The sequence below is a fragment of the Pelodiscus sinensis genome, unplaced genomic scaffold (assembly GCF_049634645.1).
Source record: "Pelodiscus sinensis isolate JC-2024 unplaced genomic scaffold, ASM4963464v1 ctg102, whole genome shotgun sequence".
NCBI classification, from domain to species: Eukaryota; Metazoa; Chordata; order Testudines; family Trionychidae; genus Pelodiscus; species Pelodiscus sinensis.
In genome coordinates this window covers 255001-272946 of record NW_027466045.1, presented here as the reverse complement: position 1 = coordinate 272946, position 17946 = coordinate 255001, and the positions used below count along the sequence as shown (strand labels likewise).

The 17946-nt window shown below is 64.7% G+C and overlaps 3 protein-coding genes across 6 annotated transcripts; 2 read left to right on the top strand and 1 right to left on the bottom strand.

Moving 5' to 3' along the window:
- Positions 1 to 3575: 3575 nt before the first annotated feature.
- Positions 3576 to 6258, top strand: LOC142826402 (lysozyme C, milk isozyme-like). Its single transcript, XM_075918589.1, has 5 exons — positions 3576 to 3682; positions 3992 to 4199; positions 4737 to 4895; positions 5427 to 5505; positions 6050 to 6258. The coding sequence occupies exons 2-5, from the start codon at positions 4061 to 4063 to the stop codon at positions 6114 to 6116; spliced, it is 444 nt and encodes a 147-aa protein (XP_075774704.1). The 5' UTR covers positions 3576 to 3682; positions 3992 to 4060; the 3' UTR covers positions 6117 to 6258.
- Positions 6259 to 9719: 3461 nt separating this feature from the next.
- LOC142826406 (lysozyme C, milk isozyme-like) lies at positions 9720 to 12122 on the top strand. 4 transcript variants are annotated; one of them, XM_075918597.1, is made up of 5 exons: positions 9720 to 10216; positions 10798 to 10998; positions 11103 to 11261; positions 11553 to 11631; positions 11960 to 12122. In XM_075918597.1, exons 1-5 carry the CDS (start codon positions 10081 to 10083, stop codon positions 12024 to 12026), a joined length of 642 nt encoding a protein of 213 aa, XP_075774712.1. In that variant the 5' UTR covers positions 9720 to 10080; the 3' UTR covers positions 12027 to 12122. The 4 variants fall into 4 exon arrangements, with proteins under 4 accessions (XP_075774712.1, XP_075774714.1, XP_075774713.1 ...); XM_075918599.1 differs by lacking the exon at positions 9720 to 10216 and adding an exon at positions 10571 to 10713; XM_075918598.1 differs by lacking the exon at positions 9720 to 10216 and adding an exon at positions 10575 to 10713 and having other exon boundaries at positions 10769 to 10998.
- A 2224-nt stretch (positions 12123 to 14346) lies between these two features.
- Positions 14347 to 17535, bottom strand: ABT1 (activator of basal transcription 1). The gene is made up of 4 exons (XM_075918635.1): positions 17395 to 17535; positions 16497 to 16857; positions 15893 to 16068; positions 14347 to 15551 (listed from the first exon to the last, which is right to left on the bottom strand). Exons 2-4 carry the CDS (start codon positions 16840 to 16842, stop codon positions 15159 to 15161), a joined length of 915 nt encoding a protein of 304 aa, XP_075774750.1. The 5' UTR covers positions 16843 to 16857; positions 17395 to 17535; the 3' UTR covers positions 14347 to 15158.
- Positions 17536 to 17946: the final 411 nt, after the last annotated feature.

Sequence of the window (17946 nt, the reverse complement as noted above, 5' to 3'; positions counted from 1 at the left end):
CCCTCACAGAGCCGGGGAGAGAATCCAGACCTCCCAGCCCCCCCCCCGCTCTAACCACTAGCCCCCACTCCCCTCACAGAGCCGGGGAGACAATCCAGACCTCCCAGCCCCCCCCCGCTCTAACCACTAGCCCCCACTCCCCTCACAGAGCCAGGGAGAGAATCCAGACCTCCCAGCCCCCCCCCGCTCTAACCACTAGCCCCCACTCCCCTCACAGAGCCGGGGAGACAATCCAGACCTCCCAGCCCCCCCCCGCTCTAACCACTAGCCCCCACTCCCCTCACAGAGCCGGGGAGACAATCCAGACCTCCCAGCCCCCCCCCCGCTCTAACCACTAGCCCCCACTCCCCTCACAGAGCCGGGGAGAGAATCCAGACCTCCCAGCCCCCCCCCCGCTCTAACCACTAGCCCCCACTCCCCTCACAGAGCCGGGGAGACAATCCAGACCTCCCAGCCCCCCCCCCCGCTCTAACCACTAGCCCCCACTCCCCTCACAGAGCCGGGGAGAGAATCCAGACCTCCCAGCCCCCCAGCTCTAACCACTAGCCCCCACACCCCTCACAGAGCTGGGGAGAGAATCCAGACCTCCCAGCCCACCCTCCACTCTAACCACTAGCCCCCACTCCCCTCACAGAGCCAGGGAGACAATCCAGACCTCCTAACCCCCCCCCCCCCCCCGCTCTAACCACTAGCCCCCACTCCCCTCACAGAGCCAGGGAGAGAATCCAGACCTCCTAGCCCCCCTGCTCTAACCACTAGCCCCCACTCCCCTCACAGAGCCGGGGAGACAATCCAGACCTCCCAGCCCCCCCCGCTCTAACCACTAGCCCCCACTACTCCCCAGAGGCAGAGAGAGAACTTAGGCACCCTGCCTACCAGGACCCCTCCTGTAACCACTAGTCCCCACTACCCCCCGGAGCCAGGGTTTGAGCCGCTGGCCCCTGCCCTGGTTGCGGAGGAGGTGGGGTCAGTGCTGGGATCAGGGTCGGCACCTGGGCTGGGGCGGCGTCAGAGACAAGAGCATTGGGGGGTCAGTTAGGACTCCAGAGTCCTGGCTCCCCGCCCCCCTCCCACCCCACTCTAACCACTAGTCCCCACCCTCCGCCCAGAGCTAGAGGGAGACCCTGGGGGTCCTGGCTCCAAGGCCCCTTTCCCACTGCTCTAACCACTAGAGGGAGACCCTGGGGGTCCTGGCTCCCAGCCCCCCAACTGTAAAGAAGTTGCCCCATCTTTCGCCCTTCCCCCCTTTCTCTGCCCCCTGAAGGGGCTTGTCCCAGTGCTGGGGTTCCCCGCTCACCGGCCGCGGAGCTGATGGTTCGGGGGCGCCCGTCCCCTATTGCCACCTTCCGCCGCCTCCGTCCCCGTCTCACCCCACACGCGCCCACCCCAAACTTAAGTCGCCTCTGACTCCGCCCCTCTGAGGGGGTGTCCGCACTGACCAATCAGCTCATCCGTCCGGCCTCCCCCCCACTGCGCACAGACCCCCACAAGGCAGGGCCTGGCAGGGGTTCAGGGCGGGATTGGGGAGGGGCGGGAGAGGGGCCCCAGGTACAGTAGCTCCTAGACGGCAGGTGTCATGGGGAGCTAGCAGTGTGTGTGTGTGTGTGTGTGTGTGTGTGTGTGTGTGTGTGTGTCCACTGCCCCCTGTCCCCACTGCCCCCTGCTGTGTGTGTGTGTGTGTGTGTGTCCACTGCCCCCTGTCCCCACTGCCCCCTGCTGTGTGTGTGTGTGTGTGTGTGTCCATACTGACCCCTATTGGACTTGCTGGACCCTGCTCTGTGTGTGTGTGTGTGTGTGTGCACACACTGCCCCCTGCACAGGCCTGGCCCTGCTCTGTGTGTGTGTGTGTGTGTGCAATGCCCCCTGTCCCCACTGCCCCCTGCTGTGTGTGTGTGTGTGTGTGTGTGTGTGTGTGTGTGTGTCCACACTGCCCCCTGCTGCACATGCCTGGCCCTGCTGTGTGTGTGTGTGTGTGTGCGCGCACTGCCCCCTGCACAGGCCTGGCCCTGCTCTGTGTGTGTGTGTGTGTGTGTGTGTGTGTGCGCACACTGCCCCCTGCACAGGCCTGGCCCTGCTCTGTGTGTGTGTGTGTGTGTGTGTGTGTGCAAGCGCGCGCATGCACATGCTGATGCTTTGTGTTGCTGTGTTGCTCCTGGGAGGGAAGGGGAAGGGGCTGTGCTGTGCAGGGGGGTCATTGTGGGGAGGCTCATGGAGGGAGATTGGAGACTCAGAGGTTGGGGGGGCTCTGTGTGTGGCAGCCCCCCCCCCCAGCTAGGGTTGCCGCAATCAGGCCGCCCATTGTCAGTGTAAATCCCCAGAGACTGGGAACAGCAACAGAGACCAAACCGGCCCCCGGCCCCGCCAGGGCCCCTCACTCCCACCCCCCGCTCTGTGGCCCTGCCCCCCAGCTCTGTTCCCCCCAGCTCTGCTCCCCCCCGGCTGGCCCTGCCCCCCAGCCCTGCCAGCGCCCCTCACTCCTGCCCCCCAGCCCCGCCCCCCAGCTCTGTTCCCCCCAGCTCTGCTCCCCCCCGGCTGGCCCTGCCCCCCAGCCCTGCCAGCGCCCCTCACTCCTGCCCCCAGCCCTGCCCCCCAGCCCTCACTCCTGCCCACCAGCTCTGTGGCTCTGTCCCCCCAGCCCCGCCCCCCAGCTCTGCACCCCCCCCCCCGGCTGGCCCTGCCCCCCAGCCCTGCCAGCGTCCCTCATGCCTGCCCCGCAGCCCCGGGCAGCACCTCACACGGGGGGCCCAGGGCAGGGGCAGGTGCTGGGCCCATAATCTGTGGGCTGGCTGGATTTCCCGGCTGGGCCTGGGTGGGTGGCTTAGAGGCTCAGTCCCCCCGGCTGCTCTCAGCACTGTAAGGGATCCGGCTCCCTCCTCTCTCCGGAGCAAACTCTGCCATAGAGCCCGGCCGTCCTGGCGCCGAGCCCCCCCCCAGCTCACCCCACACCCCAGAGCTTCCCAGAGGCTGGGAGAGAAGCCAGGAGGAAACCCAGCCACGATTCCTCCACCAGTTCCAGGGCTCTGCTTCTGGGCTCAGAGCTGAGCTCTAGATTTACTGCTTCTGAGATGTGGCCAGCTCTGGGGTGGGGCAGTAGGGAACCACCACACATAACGTTGGGTGGGAAAGCTCGCCCATCACCTGGAAGCAGCCAGCTCTGGGGTGGGGCAGCGGGGAACAGCTGCATATAACACCCCACACGAGGGAAAGGCTCACACAGTGCTGAGATGCAGCCACCTGTGGGGTGGGGGAGTTCACATCGGGGATCTTAGGATAAAGAGCCATAGGGCAGAGCCAGCGGCCACCTGAGGGCATAGGCCTCTGCCCCATTCCTCAGCCCCCCAAGCCAGCCAGGTCTCTGCTGTGGGGCTGGCGCCCCCTAGAGGAGGCAGGCCTCATGTCCTATTTTCTGCCAGGGAGAGGACCCAGGAGTCCTGGCTCCCTGCCCCTCCCTCCCCCGCACTGTAACCACTAGACCCTGCTCCCCTCCCAGAGCCAGGGAGAGCCCCCTCCCCGGAGCCCTGGCTGTGTGGAGCTGGGGGGCTGGATCGCCCAGCTCCGGGCGGGGCAGGGCGTGAGGTCATAGTGGGTCTTGGCAGGACTGTTCTAGAGCCGGGGGCGGCTGGAAGCCATCGGAGGAAGGGGCCGGAGTCCAGTGTGGGTTGCTGTGGAGCTGTGGGGCCTGGTAAGCGCCCCACAGAGCTGCTGCTCCCACCCCCCAGGGAAACCGAGGCACAGGAAGGCTCTGGAACAAGCTGAGGGGGGGGGGCTGGTGGCCAAAACTCCTGGGTTCTGTCCCTGGCTCTGGGAGGGGAGTGGTGCCTAGGGGTTAAAGCAGGGGGGCTGGGAGCCTGGACTCCTAGTTTTGGGAGGGAAGTGGGGCCTAGTAGTCAGAGCGGGGGGGCAGGGAGCCAGGACTCTAGGGGGGAGGCCCGCGTTATGCTCTCCCCTTTGTCCTGCCTCGGTTTCCTTGCTGTTCTCTCTCTCCCCGCAGGGAGCCCGGTGGGGTGGGCCGAGGGGCCAGGCCCAGCGTCCGTGGCCTGGAGCCGCCTGGCCGGCGGGGATGAGGGCTCTGACGCTGCTTCCCGTCCTGGCCTGCCTGAGCGCCGGGGCCCAGGCCAAGGTGTTCAGTCGCTGCGAGCTGGCCCGGCTGCTGCAGAGAGGGGGGCTGGACGGGTTCATGGGGTACAGCCTGGACAACTGTGAGTGCCCCTCCCCCGCGCCCCCCCGGCAGCTCCTCCCCCAGCCCCCTAGTGTGGCTCTCAACGGACGCCTGGGCTCTCTCCTGGCTCTGGGAGGGGAGTGGGGGCCAGTGGTTAGAGCAGGGAGCCAGGACTCCTCCGTTCTCTCCTGGCTCCGGGAGGGAAGTGGGGGCCAGTGGTTAGAGCAGGGAGCCAGGACTCCTGGGTTCTCTCCTGGCTCTGGGAGGGAAGTGGGGGCCAGTGGTTAGAGCAGGGAGCCAGGACTCCTGGGTTCTCTCCTGGCTCTGGGAGGGGAGTGATGCCTAGTGGTTAGAGCAGGGGGCTGGGAGCCAGCGCTGCTCCAGCCATGCTGTTCACTTGGGCCGGCCCCACATTTGCTCCTTGTGCAGAAGCCGGCTCCTGCCTTGCCAAGGGTAATAATGCGGCGTCCCCGCCGGGGTTCCCATTTGCCGGCCAGCAGGGTGGTAGGAGACCCCCCCCCCCTTGTCACTGGAGGCCAAGTTGCTGCCTGAAATGTCCCCCCTCCTCCCCGGCCAGGGATCTGCCTGGCTTTCTACGCCAGCCGGTTCAACACGAGGACCGTGCGGGAGAACTCGGACGGCAGCTCCGATTACGGCGTCTTCCAGATCAACAGCCACAAATGGTGCACGGACCTCCGCAGCCACACGCAGGACCTGTGCCAGATGCACTGCCGCGGTACGCGCCCCCCGGGCTCAGTGTAGGGAAAGCATCCCCGTGCGGCGTTCTGTGTGGGGGTTCCCCTGCTGCCCCGCCCCAGAGGTGGCTGCAGCTCAGGGTCAGGCAAACCATGCCTGTGCAGCGTTCTGTGTGGGGGTTCCCCTGCTGCCCTGCCCTGCCCCAGAGGTGGCTGCAGCTCAGGGTCGGGCAAACCATGCCTGTGCAGCGTTCTGTGTGGGGGTTCCCCTGCTGCCCTGCCCCAGAGGTGGCTGCAGCTCAGGGTCAGGCAAACCATGCCTGTGCAGCGTTCTGTGTGGGGGTTCCCCTGCTGCCCTGCCCCAGAGGTGGCTGCAGCTCAGGGTCGGGCAAACCATGCCTGTGCAGCGTTCTGTGTGGGGGTTCTCCTGCTGCCCTGCCCCAGAGGTGGCCGCATCACAACCCATGAAGCAGACGCATCTGGGCCAGGAGAGCTGCTCCCAAGCCTGCCCAGCTGGTGGGTTGAGGCCCACACAGCCTGGCCCCGCTCACCCCCACGTTCTGTCCCCATAGATTTCCTGACCACAGACCTCTCCGACGACATCAGCTGTGTCAAGAAAGTCGTGATGGATTGGGAAGGGATGGGGGCCTGGTATGGAGAGAATGATCTGCCTGGCTTTCCGTCTGTCCATCGCTGGGTCTCTGTCTGTCTATCTATGCCCACCCTCTCTGTCTATCATCTATCCTCACCCCCCCATCTGTCTGCTCCTCCCCCACTCTTAGCTCTGGGATCGCTCCACAACATGACAAATGGACAAATGACATAGCCCGGGAGAACACCACACAGTGCGGTGCTGACCGTGGTGTTAAGGAATGGAACACCCCACAGGATCACATGGAACTGGCCTTCATTGCTGGATGAGCCACATCCGTGCGGCGTTCTGTGCGGCTGTTCCCCAACCTCTGGGACCCAGAGGTGGCTGCATCTCAGGGTCGGGCAAACCTTCCCCAGGCGGCGTTCTGTGTGGGGGTTCCCCTGCTGCCCCGCCCCAGAGGTGGCTGCATCTCAGGGTCGGGCAAACCTTCCCCGGGCGGTGTTCTGTGTGGGGGTTCTCCTGCTGCTCCGCCCCAGAGGTGGCTGCATCTCGACATCTGCACTGCTCCTGTCGCCTGACCTTTTCTCTCTGCCCTCTCAGGATGCCCTGGCGCGACCATTGTGAGGGCCGGGAGCTGAGTCACTGGGTGGCTTCCTGCAACTTGTGAGCAGCCGGAGGACCTGGGCGCCCGGCCCTGAGGACCAGCCGGCTCCTGCGCCCAGAGCCAACGGCACCAACCGGGGGCCCGTGTGCGGGGGAGTCCGGCGCAAGGAGGGGCCAGGAATGTCAATAAACCCTTTTGGGCCCCAGCTCGCTGGCTGTGTGGGGGCGCTGGGCCGGCCTGGCAGGGCGAGGGGGCTGAGCGGGGAGGGAGGGGTCCTACAGTGTGTGCAATGTGTTCCCTGTGTGTGCCTGGCGCCCCCGCTGGAGGAGACAGGCCCTGCGCTGTGTGTGTGTGTGTGTGTGTGTGTGTGTGTGTGTGTGTGTGTGTGTGTGTGTGAGTCCCTACGGCCCTCTGCTGGAGGAGACAGGCCCTGCGCGCTCTCTGTGTGTGTGTGTGTGTGTGTGTGTGTGTCCGTCCGTCTACTGCCCCCTGCAGGAAGGGACAGGCCCTGCGCTCTGTGTGTGTGTGTGTGTGTGTGTGTGTGTGTGTGTGAGTCCCTACGGCCCTCTGCTGGAGGGGGCTGGCCCTGCGCTGTGTGTGTGTGTGTGTGTGTGTGTGTGTGAGTCCCTACGGCCCTCTGCTGGAGGAGACAGGCCCTGCGCGCTCTGTGTGTGTGTGTGTGTGTGTGTGTGTGTCCGTCTACTGCCCCCTGCAGGAAGGGACAGGCCCTGCGCTCTGTGTGTGTGTGTGTGTGTGTGTGTGTGTGTGAGTCCCTACGGCCCTCTGCTGGAGGGGGCTGGCCCTGCGCTGTGTGTGTGTGTGTGTGTGTGTGTGTGTGTGTGAGTCCCTACGGCCCTCTGCTGGAGGAGACAGGCCCTGCGCGCTCTCTGTGTGTGTGTGTGTGTGTGTGTGTGTGTGTGTGTCCGTCCGTCTACTGCCCCCTGCAGGAAGGGACAGGCCCTGCGCTCTGTGTGTGTGTGTGTGTGTGTGTGTGTGTGAGTCCCTACGGCCCTCTGCTGGAGGGGGCTGGCCCTGCGCTGTGTGTGTGTGTGTGTGTGTGTGTGTGAGTCCCTACGGCCCTCTGCTGGAGGGGGCTGGCCCTGCGCTGTGTGTGTGTCCCCCTACTGCCCCCTGCAGGAAGGGACAGGCCCTGCACGCTGTGTGTGTGTGTGTGTGTGTGTGTGTGTGTGAGAGAGTCCCCCTACTGACCTCTGCTGGAGGGGACAGGCCCTGCACGCTCTCTGTGTGTGTGTGTGTGTGTGTGAGTCCCTACGGCCCTCTGCTGGAGGAGACAGGCCCTGCGCGCTCTCTGTGTGTGTGTGTGTGTGTGTGTGTGTGTGTGTGTCCGTCCGTCTACTGCCCCCTGCAGGAAGGGACAGGCCCTGCGCTCTGTGTGTGTGTGTGTGTGTGTGTGTGTGTGTGTGTGTGAGTCCCTACGGCCCTCTGCTGGAGGGGGCTGGCCCTGCGCTGTGTGTGTGTGTGTGTGTGTGTGTGTGTGAGTCCCTACGGCCCTCTGCTGGAGGGGGCTGGCCCTGCGCTGTGTGTGTGTCCCCCTACTGCCCCCTGCAGGAAGGGACAGGCCCTGCACGCTGTGTGTGTGTGTGTGTGTGTGTGTGTGTGTGTGTGTGTGAGTCCCCCTACTGACCTCTGCTGGAGGGGACAGGCCCTGCACGCTCTCTGTGTGTGTGTGTGTGTGTGTGTGTGTGTCCGTCTACTGCCCCCTGCAGGAGGGGAGGGCCCTGCGCTGTGTGTGTGTGTGTGTGTGTATGTGTGTGTGTGTGTGTGTGTGTGTGTCCGTGTCCGTCTACTGCCCCCTGCAGGAGGGGAGGGCCCTGCGCTCTGTGTGTGTGTGTGTGTGTGTGTGTGTGTCCGTCTACTGCCCCCTGCAGGAGGGGAGGGCCCTGCGCTCTGTGTGTGTGTGTGTGTGTGTGTGTGTGTGTGTGTCCCCGTCTACTGCCCCCTGCAGGAGGGGAGGGCCCTGTGCTGTGTGTGTGTGTGTGTGTGTGTGTGTGTGTGTGTCCGTCTACTGCCCCCTGCAGGAGGGGAGGGCCCTGCGCTCTGTGTGTGTGTGTGTGTGTGTGTGTGTGTGTGTGTGTGTGTGTCCCCGTCTACTGCCCCCTGCAGGCGGGGAGGGCCCTGTGCTCTGTGTGTGTGTGTGTGTGTGTGTGTGTGTGTGTCCGTCTACTGCCCCCTGCAGGAGGGGAGGGCCCTGCGCTCTGTGTGTGTGTGTGTGTGTGTGTGTGTGTCCCCGTCTACTGCCCCCTGCAGGAGGGGAGGGCCCTGTGCTCTGTGTGTGTGTGTGTGTGTGTGTGTGTGTGTGTGTGTGTCCGTCCGTCTACTGCCCCCTGCAGGAAGGGACAGGCCCTGCGCTCTGTGTGTGTGTGTGTGTGTGTGTGTGTCCGTCTACTGCCCCCTGCAGGAGGGGAGGGCCCTGCGCTCTGTGTGTGTGTGTGTGTGTGTGTGTGTGTGTGTGTGTCCCCGTCTACTGCCCCCTGCAGGAGGGGAGGGCCCTGTGCTCTGTGTGTGTGTGTGTGTGTGTGTGTGTGTGTGTGTGTGTGTGTGTGTGTGGAGGAGCGAGCGTGCGCTGCAGCTGGGCGTCTTAGCGCTCAAGGCCTGAGGAGCCCGTCTCCCCCGTCTGTCTCACGGCCCCCCCAGGCCAGTCCCCCACCCCTGCGAGCGGGAGCAGGAGCCGTGCGGACGGGACTTGCTGCGCAGAGGAGGGGCTGGGCCCCAGGGCTGAGCACTGAAGGGACAGACCCAGAATCTCTCACATGACCCCCCCATGGACAGGGGGAGGGACGAGCTGCCCCCCCGATGGTGCCCTTGTGACCCCCACCCTGCGCCGGCCAGAGCCCTCGGCCGCTCCGATCTCACTCGGAAGGGCCGGGAGCCGAGCCCTGCCCAGCCCCCCTGGCACTGCCCCCCCAACGGGAGCTGGCCCCTTCCGCCGCTCTCCTCAGCGCGCCCCGAACCGAGCCAGCCCCCTCCAGCCCAGGCCTGTCCCTGCGGCAGGACCTCCCCTCTCCCGTCCCCTTCCGCGGCGCCGGCAGCACGGCCGTGAAGTGGGCATGTGAGTGGCTGAACGCCCCCAAGGGGGTCGCGACCAACGGCGGGGGGGGACGAGGGGCAGCGGGGTAACCAGACACCGAAGCGGCCAGACCAGGCCAGAGCAAAGGCCCGTCCAGCCCAGTGTCCTGTCGGCCCACAGCGGCCAGCGCCAGGTGCCCCAGGGGAGTGACAAGACCAGGGAACGGTCCAGCGATTCCTCCCGTCACCCATTCCCAGCCTTGGAGAAACAGGCCAGGGACACCCTCCCGGCCCGGCCTGGCCAACAGCCATCCATGGACCCATCCTCCAGGGGTTTCTCTAGCTCTTTGTGACCCCTGTCACAGTCCTGGCCTGCACAGCATCCTCCGGCAGGGAGTTCCACAGGTTGGCTGTGCGCTGCGTGAAGAAAAACTCCCTTTGGTTTGTGTTAAACCTGCTGCCTGTTCATTTCATCTGATGACCCCTAGTTCTTGTGTTATGGGAACAAGTCCATCACTTTTCCTTAGTCACTTCCTCCGCATCTGTCATGACTGTATAGAGCTCTCTCCGATCCCGCTTTCGTCTCCTCTTTTCGAAGCTGAAGAGTCCCAGTCTGTTTAATCTCTTCATGTGGGCCCCGGGCCAAGCCCCGAATCATTTGTGTTGCCCTTCTCTGAACCGTTTCCAAAGCCAAGAGACCTTTCTGGAGCGGAGGCAGCCACGTCTGTGCGCAGCGTTCGAGCGGTGGGCGCCCCGTGGATTTATACAGAGACGAGGAGACGTTCCGTCTGATCCTCCGCCCCTTTCTCACCGATTCCCAACATCGCTTTGCTCTGGGCCGGCTGCTGCGCATGGAGTGGGGGTTTTCGGAGAAGTCGCCGCAGGAAGTCCAAGATCTCTCGGAGAGGCAGCAGCTAATTTCGAGCCGGTTGTTTTAGAAGTATCCGAGGAGGGGGGCGGGAAGCAAACTCCTGGGAGAACAGAGCGAACACTCCAAGGGATGGAGAGAACCCGGAGCACCAGGCCATCGCCAGCACCATGGCGCACTGCGGCACCCCACGTCCGGAGCTGCTATGCACTGACGGGTTCTCCACTCTGGCAGAGAAATGCTGGGCTGGGGGCAATTGCTGGAAGAGGTAACCCCGGGGTGAATGACCGGGCACAGCTCACACCCAGGGGCTTCCCTTGCAACACCCTGCACCCCCTGTGCCATCTGCCTGGCTGCACCCAGAAAGCCTGGGGCCCCACTCCGGCCTGGCTTCATCCGGAGTCACTCCTGGTGGGGGCGGGGCAGGGCAGGGTTCCGAGCTCAGCCCCACCCTGGTTAATCCGGAGTCACTCCTGGCAGGGGCGGGGGCAGGGCAGGGTTCCGAGCTCAGCCCCACCCTGGTTAATCCGGAGTCACTCCTGGCAGGGGCGGGGGCAGGGCAGGGTTCCGAGCTCAGCCCCGCCCTGGTTAATCCAGAGTCACTCCCCACCATGGAACCCCGGGGGAGGTTCTAGAGCCCAAGGCCTTGGTGACACCACCGGGGGTTCTAGAAGGGAGGCCCCACACCCGGGCGTGATCGCCAGGACTCTCCGTGCGGCCCCGTCGCCCAGCGCTCCAGCCACGACCCCCTGCCAGGCCCAGCAGGTGAGGGCACACGGGGGTCCCCTGCAGCGCCCCAACGCTGCCTGTGCACCCCCAGCCTCCCCGCCTGTCAATCTCTCTCCCCAGTGCTGCCGGCCGGAGCCTGTCCCCTAGCGCCCCCCAGCTCCCTTGCCCGGCGCCCGGCAGGCATGGGGCTGTTGGGGCTGCTGACCCTGTTGGCCTGCCTGAGCCCCGGGGGCCGCGCCAAGATCTTCACCCGCTGTGAGCTGGCGCAGGTGCTGAAGGACGGCGGGATGGACGGCTACGAGGGGTACAGCCTGGCCAACTGTGAGTGAGCCCTGAGCCGCGCCCCACACACGGGCCTCCCATGGGGCTGGGCGCCCCCCCACCCAGCCCTGCCCCTCACTGCCGGCCCTGGGCTGTGCCCCCAGGGGTCTGCCTGGCGTTTTACGAGAGCGGCTTCGACACGGCGGCCGTGGGGACCAACCCAGACGGCAGCGCCGACTACGGCATCTTCCAGATCAACAGCGGCTGGTGGTGCCAGGACGCCCAGGGCGCCTCGGAGAACCTCTGCCACGTGCACTGCCAGGGTGAGGCACGAGGGGGCGCCATGTGGCGGGGCAGTGACGGTCCAAGCAGGGGTAGTGGGGGCCCAGCAGGGGGCAGCGTGGGGCCCAGCAGGGGGTCATGTGGGGGGCAGCAGGGGAAACAGGGAGCTTTAGCAGATCCCAGGCGGCCACAGGGATTCGGAGGGGGCTGAAACATGCCTGGAGTGAATCTGACCCCTCTCCTCCCTCCCAGTCACAGCTCCCCTATTCTGTCACTCCCCGCGGGGGGCTCTGACCAGGCCCACCCCGCTCACCCTCCACCCTTGCTCCTAGACTTGCTGAACCCTGACATCCAAGATGACATCAGCTGTGCCAAGCGCGTGGTGCAGGACCCGCTGGGCATGGAGTCTTGGTAAGGGAGCTCCCGGGGGGTCACAGAGGAGCACTGCAGCTCAGCACAGCACTACTGTTCCCCAGCTGCTCTGCCCCAGAGCTGGCTGCATCCCAGCACCGGACGAGCCCTCCCCGCGCAGCGTTATATGCCGCTGTTCCCCAGCTGCTCCACCCCAGAGCTGGCTGCATCCCAGCACCGGACGAGCCCTCCCCACACAGCGTTATATGCCACTGTTCCCCAGCTGCTCCACCCCAGAGCTGGCTGCATCTCAGAACTGGGCAAGCCCTTCCTGAGGCTGATCCAGCCCAGGGAGCCTCTGCCTCAGCCACCCCTTCCCCTCCCGCAGGAATGACTGGAAGAACCACTGCGAGAAGCAGGACCTGACGGAGTGGGTGCAGGGATGTGGCGTGTGACACCCGACCTGCCAGCCCCCGTCCGTCCGCCCACACGGATGCTGTGAGCACCGAGCCCTCCTGCAGAAATTTATAAACTCCCTTGGTTGAAATGTCCCCCGAGTGTCTCTTTGTTTGGACACCCGCGCAAGTGGGCAGGGCCCGAGCCCCCCGATCTCGCTGGCACCCAGCGAATGTGGGATACCTTCTCACAGGCCACAGGTGCACCCCAGCAGAGCTCCCTGCCACCCCCCAGCTGCAGCCGCATCTCTGGGCTGAGCGTGGCATCCCTGCACAGCTGCTGCTTAGCCCCAGAACTGGGGAGGGAACCCAGGAGTCCTGGCTCCCACCCCCCTGCTCTAGCCACTAGATCACCCTGCCCCTGTTCCTGGGTCCCTTCCCCAGCACTGCATAACCCAGCCCAAGGGTCTCGTAGGGGGGTTGCGGGGCAGATGCGCGGGAGGGAGGATGGCCTCGCATGGGCCAGGCTGGGTGGGAGCAAAGGGCCATCCAGCCCAGTGTCCTGTTGGCCGACAATGGCCGGTACCAGGTGCCCAGGGGGAGCGACAAGAGAGGGAACCGTCCAGTGATCCCTCAACTTCGCCCATTCCCAGCCTCGGCCAGAGCCCAGGGACCCAGCCCTGCTCAGCAGCCATGGCTGGACCCGTCCTCCGTGAACGTATCTCGTTCTTTTTTGAACCTTGTTCGGCTACATCCACCCGACAGAGTTTTTGCGAAAAAGTCGCGGCGCGCCCAGACCTCTAGAGCGTTCCCTTCGGGCTGGGTGCTGCCCAGACCCCAACCCAGAGCATAATCCTGAAAATAACCAGCGTAGCGGCCTTGCACGAGAGGGTTTTCTTGCACAAGAGGGGGCCGTGTAGACAGCTCCTTCTGGCGCAAGAGCCTCTTCTGCAAAAACGGCATCTCATTAGGTATGCAATGAGGCTCAGCGATATTCCACAAGGAGGAAGGAGAAAATTTGTTCCTCTTGGTTTCTGAGGACAGGACAAGGAGTAATGGGCTTAAAGTGCAGCAGGGGAGGTTTAGATTGGACATTAGGAAAAAATTCCTAACTGTCAGGGTGGTCAAATATTGGAATAAATTGCCAAGGGAGGTGGTGGAATCTCCCTCTCTGGAGATATTTAAGAACAGGTTAGATAGACATCTGTCAGGGATGGTGTAGACGGAGCTTGATCCTGCCTTGAGGGCGGGGGGCTGGACTCGATGACCTCTCGAGGTCCCTTCCAGTCCTATTATTCTATGATTCTATGATTCTATGATTCCACGCTTAGCCTCATTTGCATACTTCTCGTGCAAGAAGCCTCGAGTGTAGACATAGCCTAGCCGTTCCCTTCGCTTCATCCTGCTCCTTCTGTCTGGCTGCTTCAGTGTCACAAACTCACCAAGAAAAGACGTCTGCAAATAACTCACCGACCGTTCCACCCAATCCAAAAATCGGCAGCACGCCCCTGTGGGCTTTCAAAGCTTACCCCAGGAGCAGCTAAAACAGGCTTCAGGTTGTCAAAGGGCGTTTTCAGTGACGTGTGTTTGGGGTTTCAAGTGCAGGTGTCTCGGGGCCGACCGGCTGCGCAGTGTTTACGCAGACAGACGAGTACACTCTGATAGAGGCAGCAAGGCGGTGGGGGAGCGACTAGTCGCTAACGTCCCTACCCCGCTAGTGTGCTGCCCTCATTCCCATGCCAGCCCACCCGTGAGTCCAGGACGGAGCGCCCCCTTAGGAACTCCCAGGGCACAGCCAAGCCAAGTCCAAATTCGGGAACGTGACAGAGCAGAGCCGGCTGATGCCAGCCTGCAACAGAGCCAGACGGGGGCCTGGCGATCCGGGGAAACCTGGGGTGGGCCATTCCGGCGTTGAGATGTGGGAACCGGGCCGGAGGAAAAACCAGGGTTGGACCAGCCTGCATCACCCATACTGATTTAGGGGGCGGGAGCCCACCCCACAGAGCTGGGGGGACAGACGCTTGATGCCGAAGGCCGGCAGCCCAGGAACCAGTGGAGACAACCCCACCTCCCACTACGCTCCTTTGCCCCCAACCGTCTCTATTGCCACTTGGTGGCATCACACCCACGTTGTTTGCCTGTGCCCAGTACCCAAAGCGCCTGTATCACCTCAACGAGCCGCTGTCCTCAACGTCCTTGACTGCTCCCACCCCGGGGGGCCGCGACCTTGGGCAGCACCAGTTGGACAGGCCGGCCGGCTCACCGATCAAGGTGTTAACAGAAGGGCCAAGAGGCGAGCCCGCCCGCTCGGCACGGCTGCCCTGTCTGCGGCTGGAGCCCAAGCAGCTGGCCAGTTTGTAATGAACACAACGTTGCCGCGCTCGTTTCAGTCCCTCTGGGGGTTTAATCACAATCGGCGGGAAGGCCCCAGCAGCCCTCAGGTGACAAACGCCCAGGGAGAGAGTCCAAGGAGGCCGCCAGCCCAGTGCCTGGGTCGATCCCTGGTGCTCCGCAGGGCCTTTTCGGGCGCAAGCCACGGCCTCATCTCGCAGCCGGGCCAGGGGCCAGGGGCCAGGATCAATTCCCGCCTGACCGTCCAAGCTTCGCGCAGGCCCCAGCAGCTGGACACGGCTGCAGAAGGGACCTTCCCCAACACACGCTGGGTTCAATCGAGGCAAGGACTGATCTCCAAAGGGAGCAAACTCTGGTCACCCCAGAACAGAGGGGCAGATGGGGTCAGAGGATGTGGGGGGGGGCTGAGGGGGATCTGATGGGGCACTCGACCTGCGCTCCCCCCGGCTGAAATTAATCGGGTCTCCCCCCAGCTCTCTCTCACACACACCTGCTGTCTGCTTGGATTCAGCTGCACCCCGGTGAATCACGCCCCTGCTCCCAAGCTCGTAACCCCAGGCCAGGAAGCCGGAGCCCCAGCCAACTCCCCCAAACCCTAACTCACCACCAGCTGGGGGGGCATGTCAGGAGTCCTGGCTCCCTGCCCCCCAGCCAGGCACAGGATGCAAGAGTCCTGGATCCCAGCAATCCCTGCTCAACCCCACTGGAGTCCCCTCCCCTCCCACAGCCCCCTCACCCCATTCTCCACAGCATGGTGCTTCCTCCCTGCCAAGGGGAGCACCGCCTGCCCAGTCCCCATCACATTCTGCAGCCCGGTGCCCTCAGCCCCCCCCCGGGTTCTCACTGCAGCTCCGGCCCCCCCGGGGCTCTCTCGGAGGCAGTGTCCGCAGCGTTGAAGATCTTGGCCAGCAGGGAGCGGCTGGTCTGGGATTTCAGCTGGATCTCCTGGGCCCTGGCCAGCTGCCCGCGCAACCGCCGCCCGCCCCCGCCCGCCTTGCGCAGCTGGATCTCCTCCTCCGTGGGGCGCTGGACGAAGCCCCAGCTCTTCTCCTCTTCCCCGGCAGGGGCGGCGGCGGCGCGGCGGGCGAAGCGCTGGCTGGTCTCCACGCTGCGCAGGTAGAAGTTGGTCTCGCGCTTGGCCTGGGAAATCTCGGCCCGCAGGCGCTGATGCCGGACCTGGCGCTCGTAGGCCAGCCGCTCGCTCAGGTGGGGCCACTTGAAGCGGTGTAGGTACTGCAGGGACAAATGGACGCCTCGCTGGACCCTGCCCTTGGGGCAAGAACCCAGGAGTCCTGCCACCCAGACCCACCTGCTCTAACCACTAGCCCCCATTCCCCTCCCACAGCCAGGGAGAGAACCCAGGAGTCCTGCTCCCAGTCCCACCTGCTCTAACCACTAGACCCCACTCCCCTCCCAGAGCCAGGGAGAGAACCCAGGAGTCCTGCTCCCAGACCCACCTGCTCTAACCACTAGCCCCCATTCCCCTCCCACAGCCAGGGAGAGAACCCAGGAGTCCTGCTCCCAGTCCCACCTGCTCTAACCACTAGCCCCCAGTCCCCTCCCAGAGCCAGTACCTTGATGTTCCACAGGTCGTAGTGGAAGCGGCTCCTCCGGCGGGTGCCCATGGGCGTGTTGTGCAGGCTGGCGGCCACGAGCTTGGCCACACGCTTGTCTCTGAATTCCACCCAGCCCTCTGTGTAGTTCTTGGCCTTGGCACCGGCTTTCTTCTTCCTCCGCCGGACAAACCGCTCTGGGGGGGATGGAGAGATCAGCCCCTGGTGTACCCTTCCCTCCACCCCTTCTACCCATTGGCCAGCAGGGCGCCGACATGCAGCCACTTCTGGGGCAGGGCAGCTGGGAAACAGCCGCATGAAACAGCACAATATAGCTTTTGAGACAGGAAACGAAGGGGAGTCTGACGTGGAACTGGGAGCAGCCATTCCAGCTACAGGCAGGACGTGTCCAGGACCCCTGGGTTCATGCCCCCAGATAACAGGTGAAAACCACCCCCAGAGATCCAGTGATCACCAAGGCTCAGGGCATGTTGGTTAGACTCCTGTGCCCCTCCCCCATCCCAGCCCTGAGTGCCAGGGAGAGCGCCCCTGCCCAGGCTCCCCACCCTGCTCCAGTGCCCAGCTCTGCCCCCACGGGTGGGCCTCCCCTCCCCCACACACTCACCTTCAGGCTGCAGGAAGATGCGCCCGACCTCCCCATGGACGCTGAGCAGGTTGCGGACGTGCCGGGGCCGGAAGCGGGGCGGGATGTGTCCCAGGTACAGGATGCCTGGCACGATCTTCTTACCCTGGGGGGGGGCAGCAGTGTCTGGTGGGGTTTGCTCGGCTGCCCCCTGCTCGGCCCCTGGAGGGGGGCTCCCCCGCTCAGCTGCCCCCTGCTCGGCCCCCAGAAGGAGGCTCCCCTGCTCAGCTGCTCCCTGCTTGGCCCCCGGAGGGGGGCTCCCCTGCTCAGCCCCTGGAGGGGGGCTCCCTTTCTCGGCTCCTGGCAACTCCTGTGGCTCCTCCGGCATCCCCGGTGCTGCCTTCTGCCAATGGGGAGAGGTTAGATCTAGCCTCAAGTGGCCCCAACCTCCCTATCGCCCCCACAGCCCCCCCAATAACCTCCATGACCCCCTTCATTCCCCATCCCCACAGCCCCCTAATACACCCATATCCCCCTCCATTCCCCCCAATGCCCCCATGTCCCCTCCATTCCCCATAGATCCCAAGCCCTGTATCTCCTTCCTCCATTCCACACCCGCCACGTCCGTGTCTCCATCTCGCCCCATTCGCCACCCCCACGGTTCCTCCACATCCCCCCACCCCCTGCTCCTGCCCATCCCAGCCTCTTCCAGACCCGCACCCCGCGCCACACCCCTTCCTCCCCCCCACTTGGTCCCACACATGATCTCATGACCCGAGGCACCTTCCTGCACGTCCCGCACCCCCAAGTCCCCCCCTCTACCTCTCCCTCAGCCAGCCCCCCCTCGAGCCCCATCCACGTGCTCCTCCGTCTACCCCAGCCCCAGATCCACGTCCTCCCGCTTGTATCCGCCCCCAGCTACCCCCAGCCCCGTTCTAACCTCGACCCGACACCGATCGCTCGCTCGCCCCCCCCACGGCCTCGCTTTACGGCCGGACCAAACGCATGGAAACTAACGACAGAGGGGGCGGGGTCAGAACGCCCAGGAGGAAGCGGGGGGCGGGGTCAGAACGCCCATGAAGACGCCGGGGGGCGGGGTGAGAACGCCCAGGAGGAAGCGGGGGGCGGGGTCAGAACGCCCGGAGGCGGGGTCAGAACGCCCAGGAGGAAGCGGGGGGCGGGGTGAGAACGCCCAGGCTGGAGGGGGATAAAAGGCCAAGTGAAGTGGGGGAGGGGGAGTGGCAGGCCCAGGAGAGGAGGAAGAACTGAGGGGGTGGGGACCGGGGGCCCTTACCTGGGGGGCTTGGAGCTCAGCCCATGCAATGGGCACGCAGCAGGTTTAAAACAAACCAATGGAAGTTTTCTTCACGCAGCCAACCTGGGGGACTCCTTGCTGGAGGATGCTGTGCAGGCCAGGACTGTAACGGGGGTCGCAAAGAGCTAGAGAAATCCAGGGAGGATGGGTCCATGGATGGCTGTTGGCCAGGCTGGG

What these genes read in the sequence shown, in the direction of transcription:
- LOC142826402 (XM_075918589.1), top strand. Translation starts at nt 4,061, where the DNA reads ATGAGGGCTCTGACGCTGCTTCCCGTCCTGGCCTGCCTGAGCGCCGGG. An exon ending in GGGGTACAGCCTGGACAACT is followed by an intron (nt 4,200 to 4,736) that starts GTGAGTGCCCCT and finishes CTCCCCGGCCAG; the next exon opens with GGATCTGCCTGGCTTTCTAC. An exon ending in TGGGAAGGGATGGGGGCCTG is followed by an intron (nt 5,506 to 6,049) that starts GTATGGAGAGAA and finishes CTGCCCTCTCAG; the next exon opens with GATGCCCTGGCGCGACCATT.
- ABT1 (XM_075918635.1), bottom strand. Translation starts at nt 16,842, where the DNA reads ATGCCGGAGGAGCCACAGGAGTTGCCAGGAGCCGAGAAAGGGAGCCCC. An exon ending in CATCTTCCTGCAGCCTGAAG is followed by an intron (nt 16,069 to 16,496) that starts GTGAGTGTGTGG and finishes CATCCCCCCCAG; the next exon opens with AGCGGTTTGTCCGGCGGAGG. An exon ending in ACGACCTGTGGAACATCAAG is followed by an intron (nt 15,552 to 15,892) that starts GTACTGGCTCTG and finishes TTGTCCCTGCAG; the next exon opens with TACCTACACCGCTTCAAGTG.
- LOC142826406 (XM_075918597.1), top strand. Translation starts at nt 10,081, where the DNA reads ATGGAGAGAACCCGGAGCACCAGGCCATCGCCAGCACCATGGCGCACT. An exon ending in GGGGGCAATTGCTGGAAGAG is followed by an intron (nt 10,217 to 10,797) that starts GTAACCCCGGGG and finishes CTCTCTCCCCAG; the next exon opens with TGCTGCCGGCCGGAGCCTGT. An exon ending in GGGGTACAGCCTGGCCAACT is followed by an intron (nt 10,999 to 11,102) that starts GTGAGTGAGCCC and finishes CTGTGCCCCCAG; the next exon opens with GGGTCTGCCTGGCGTTTTAC.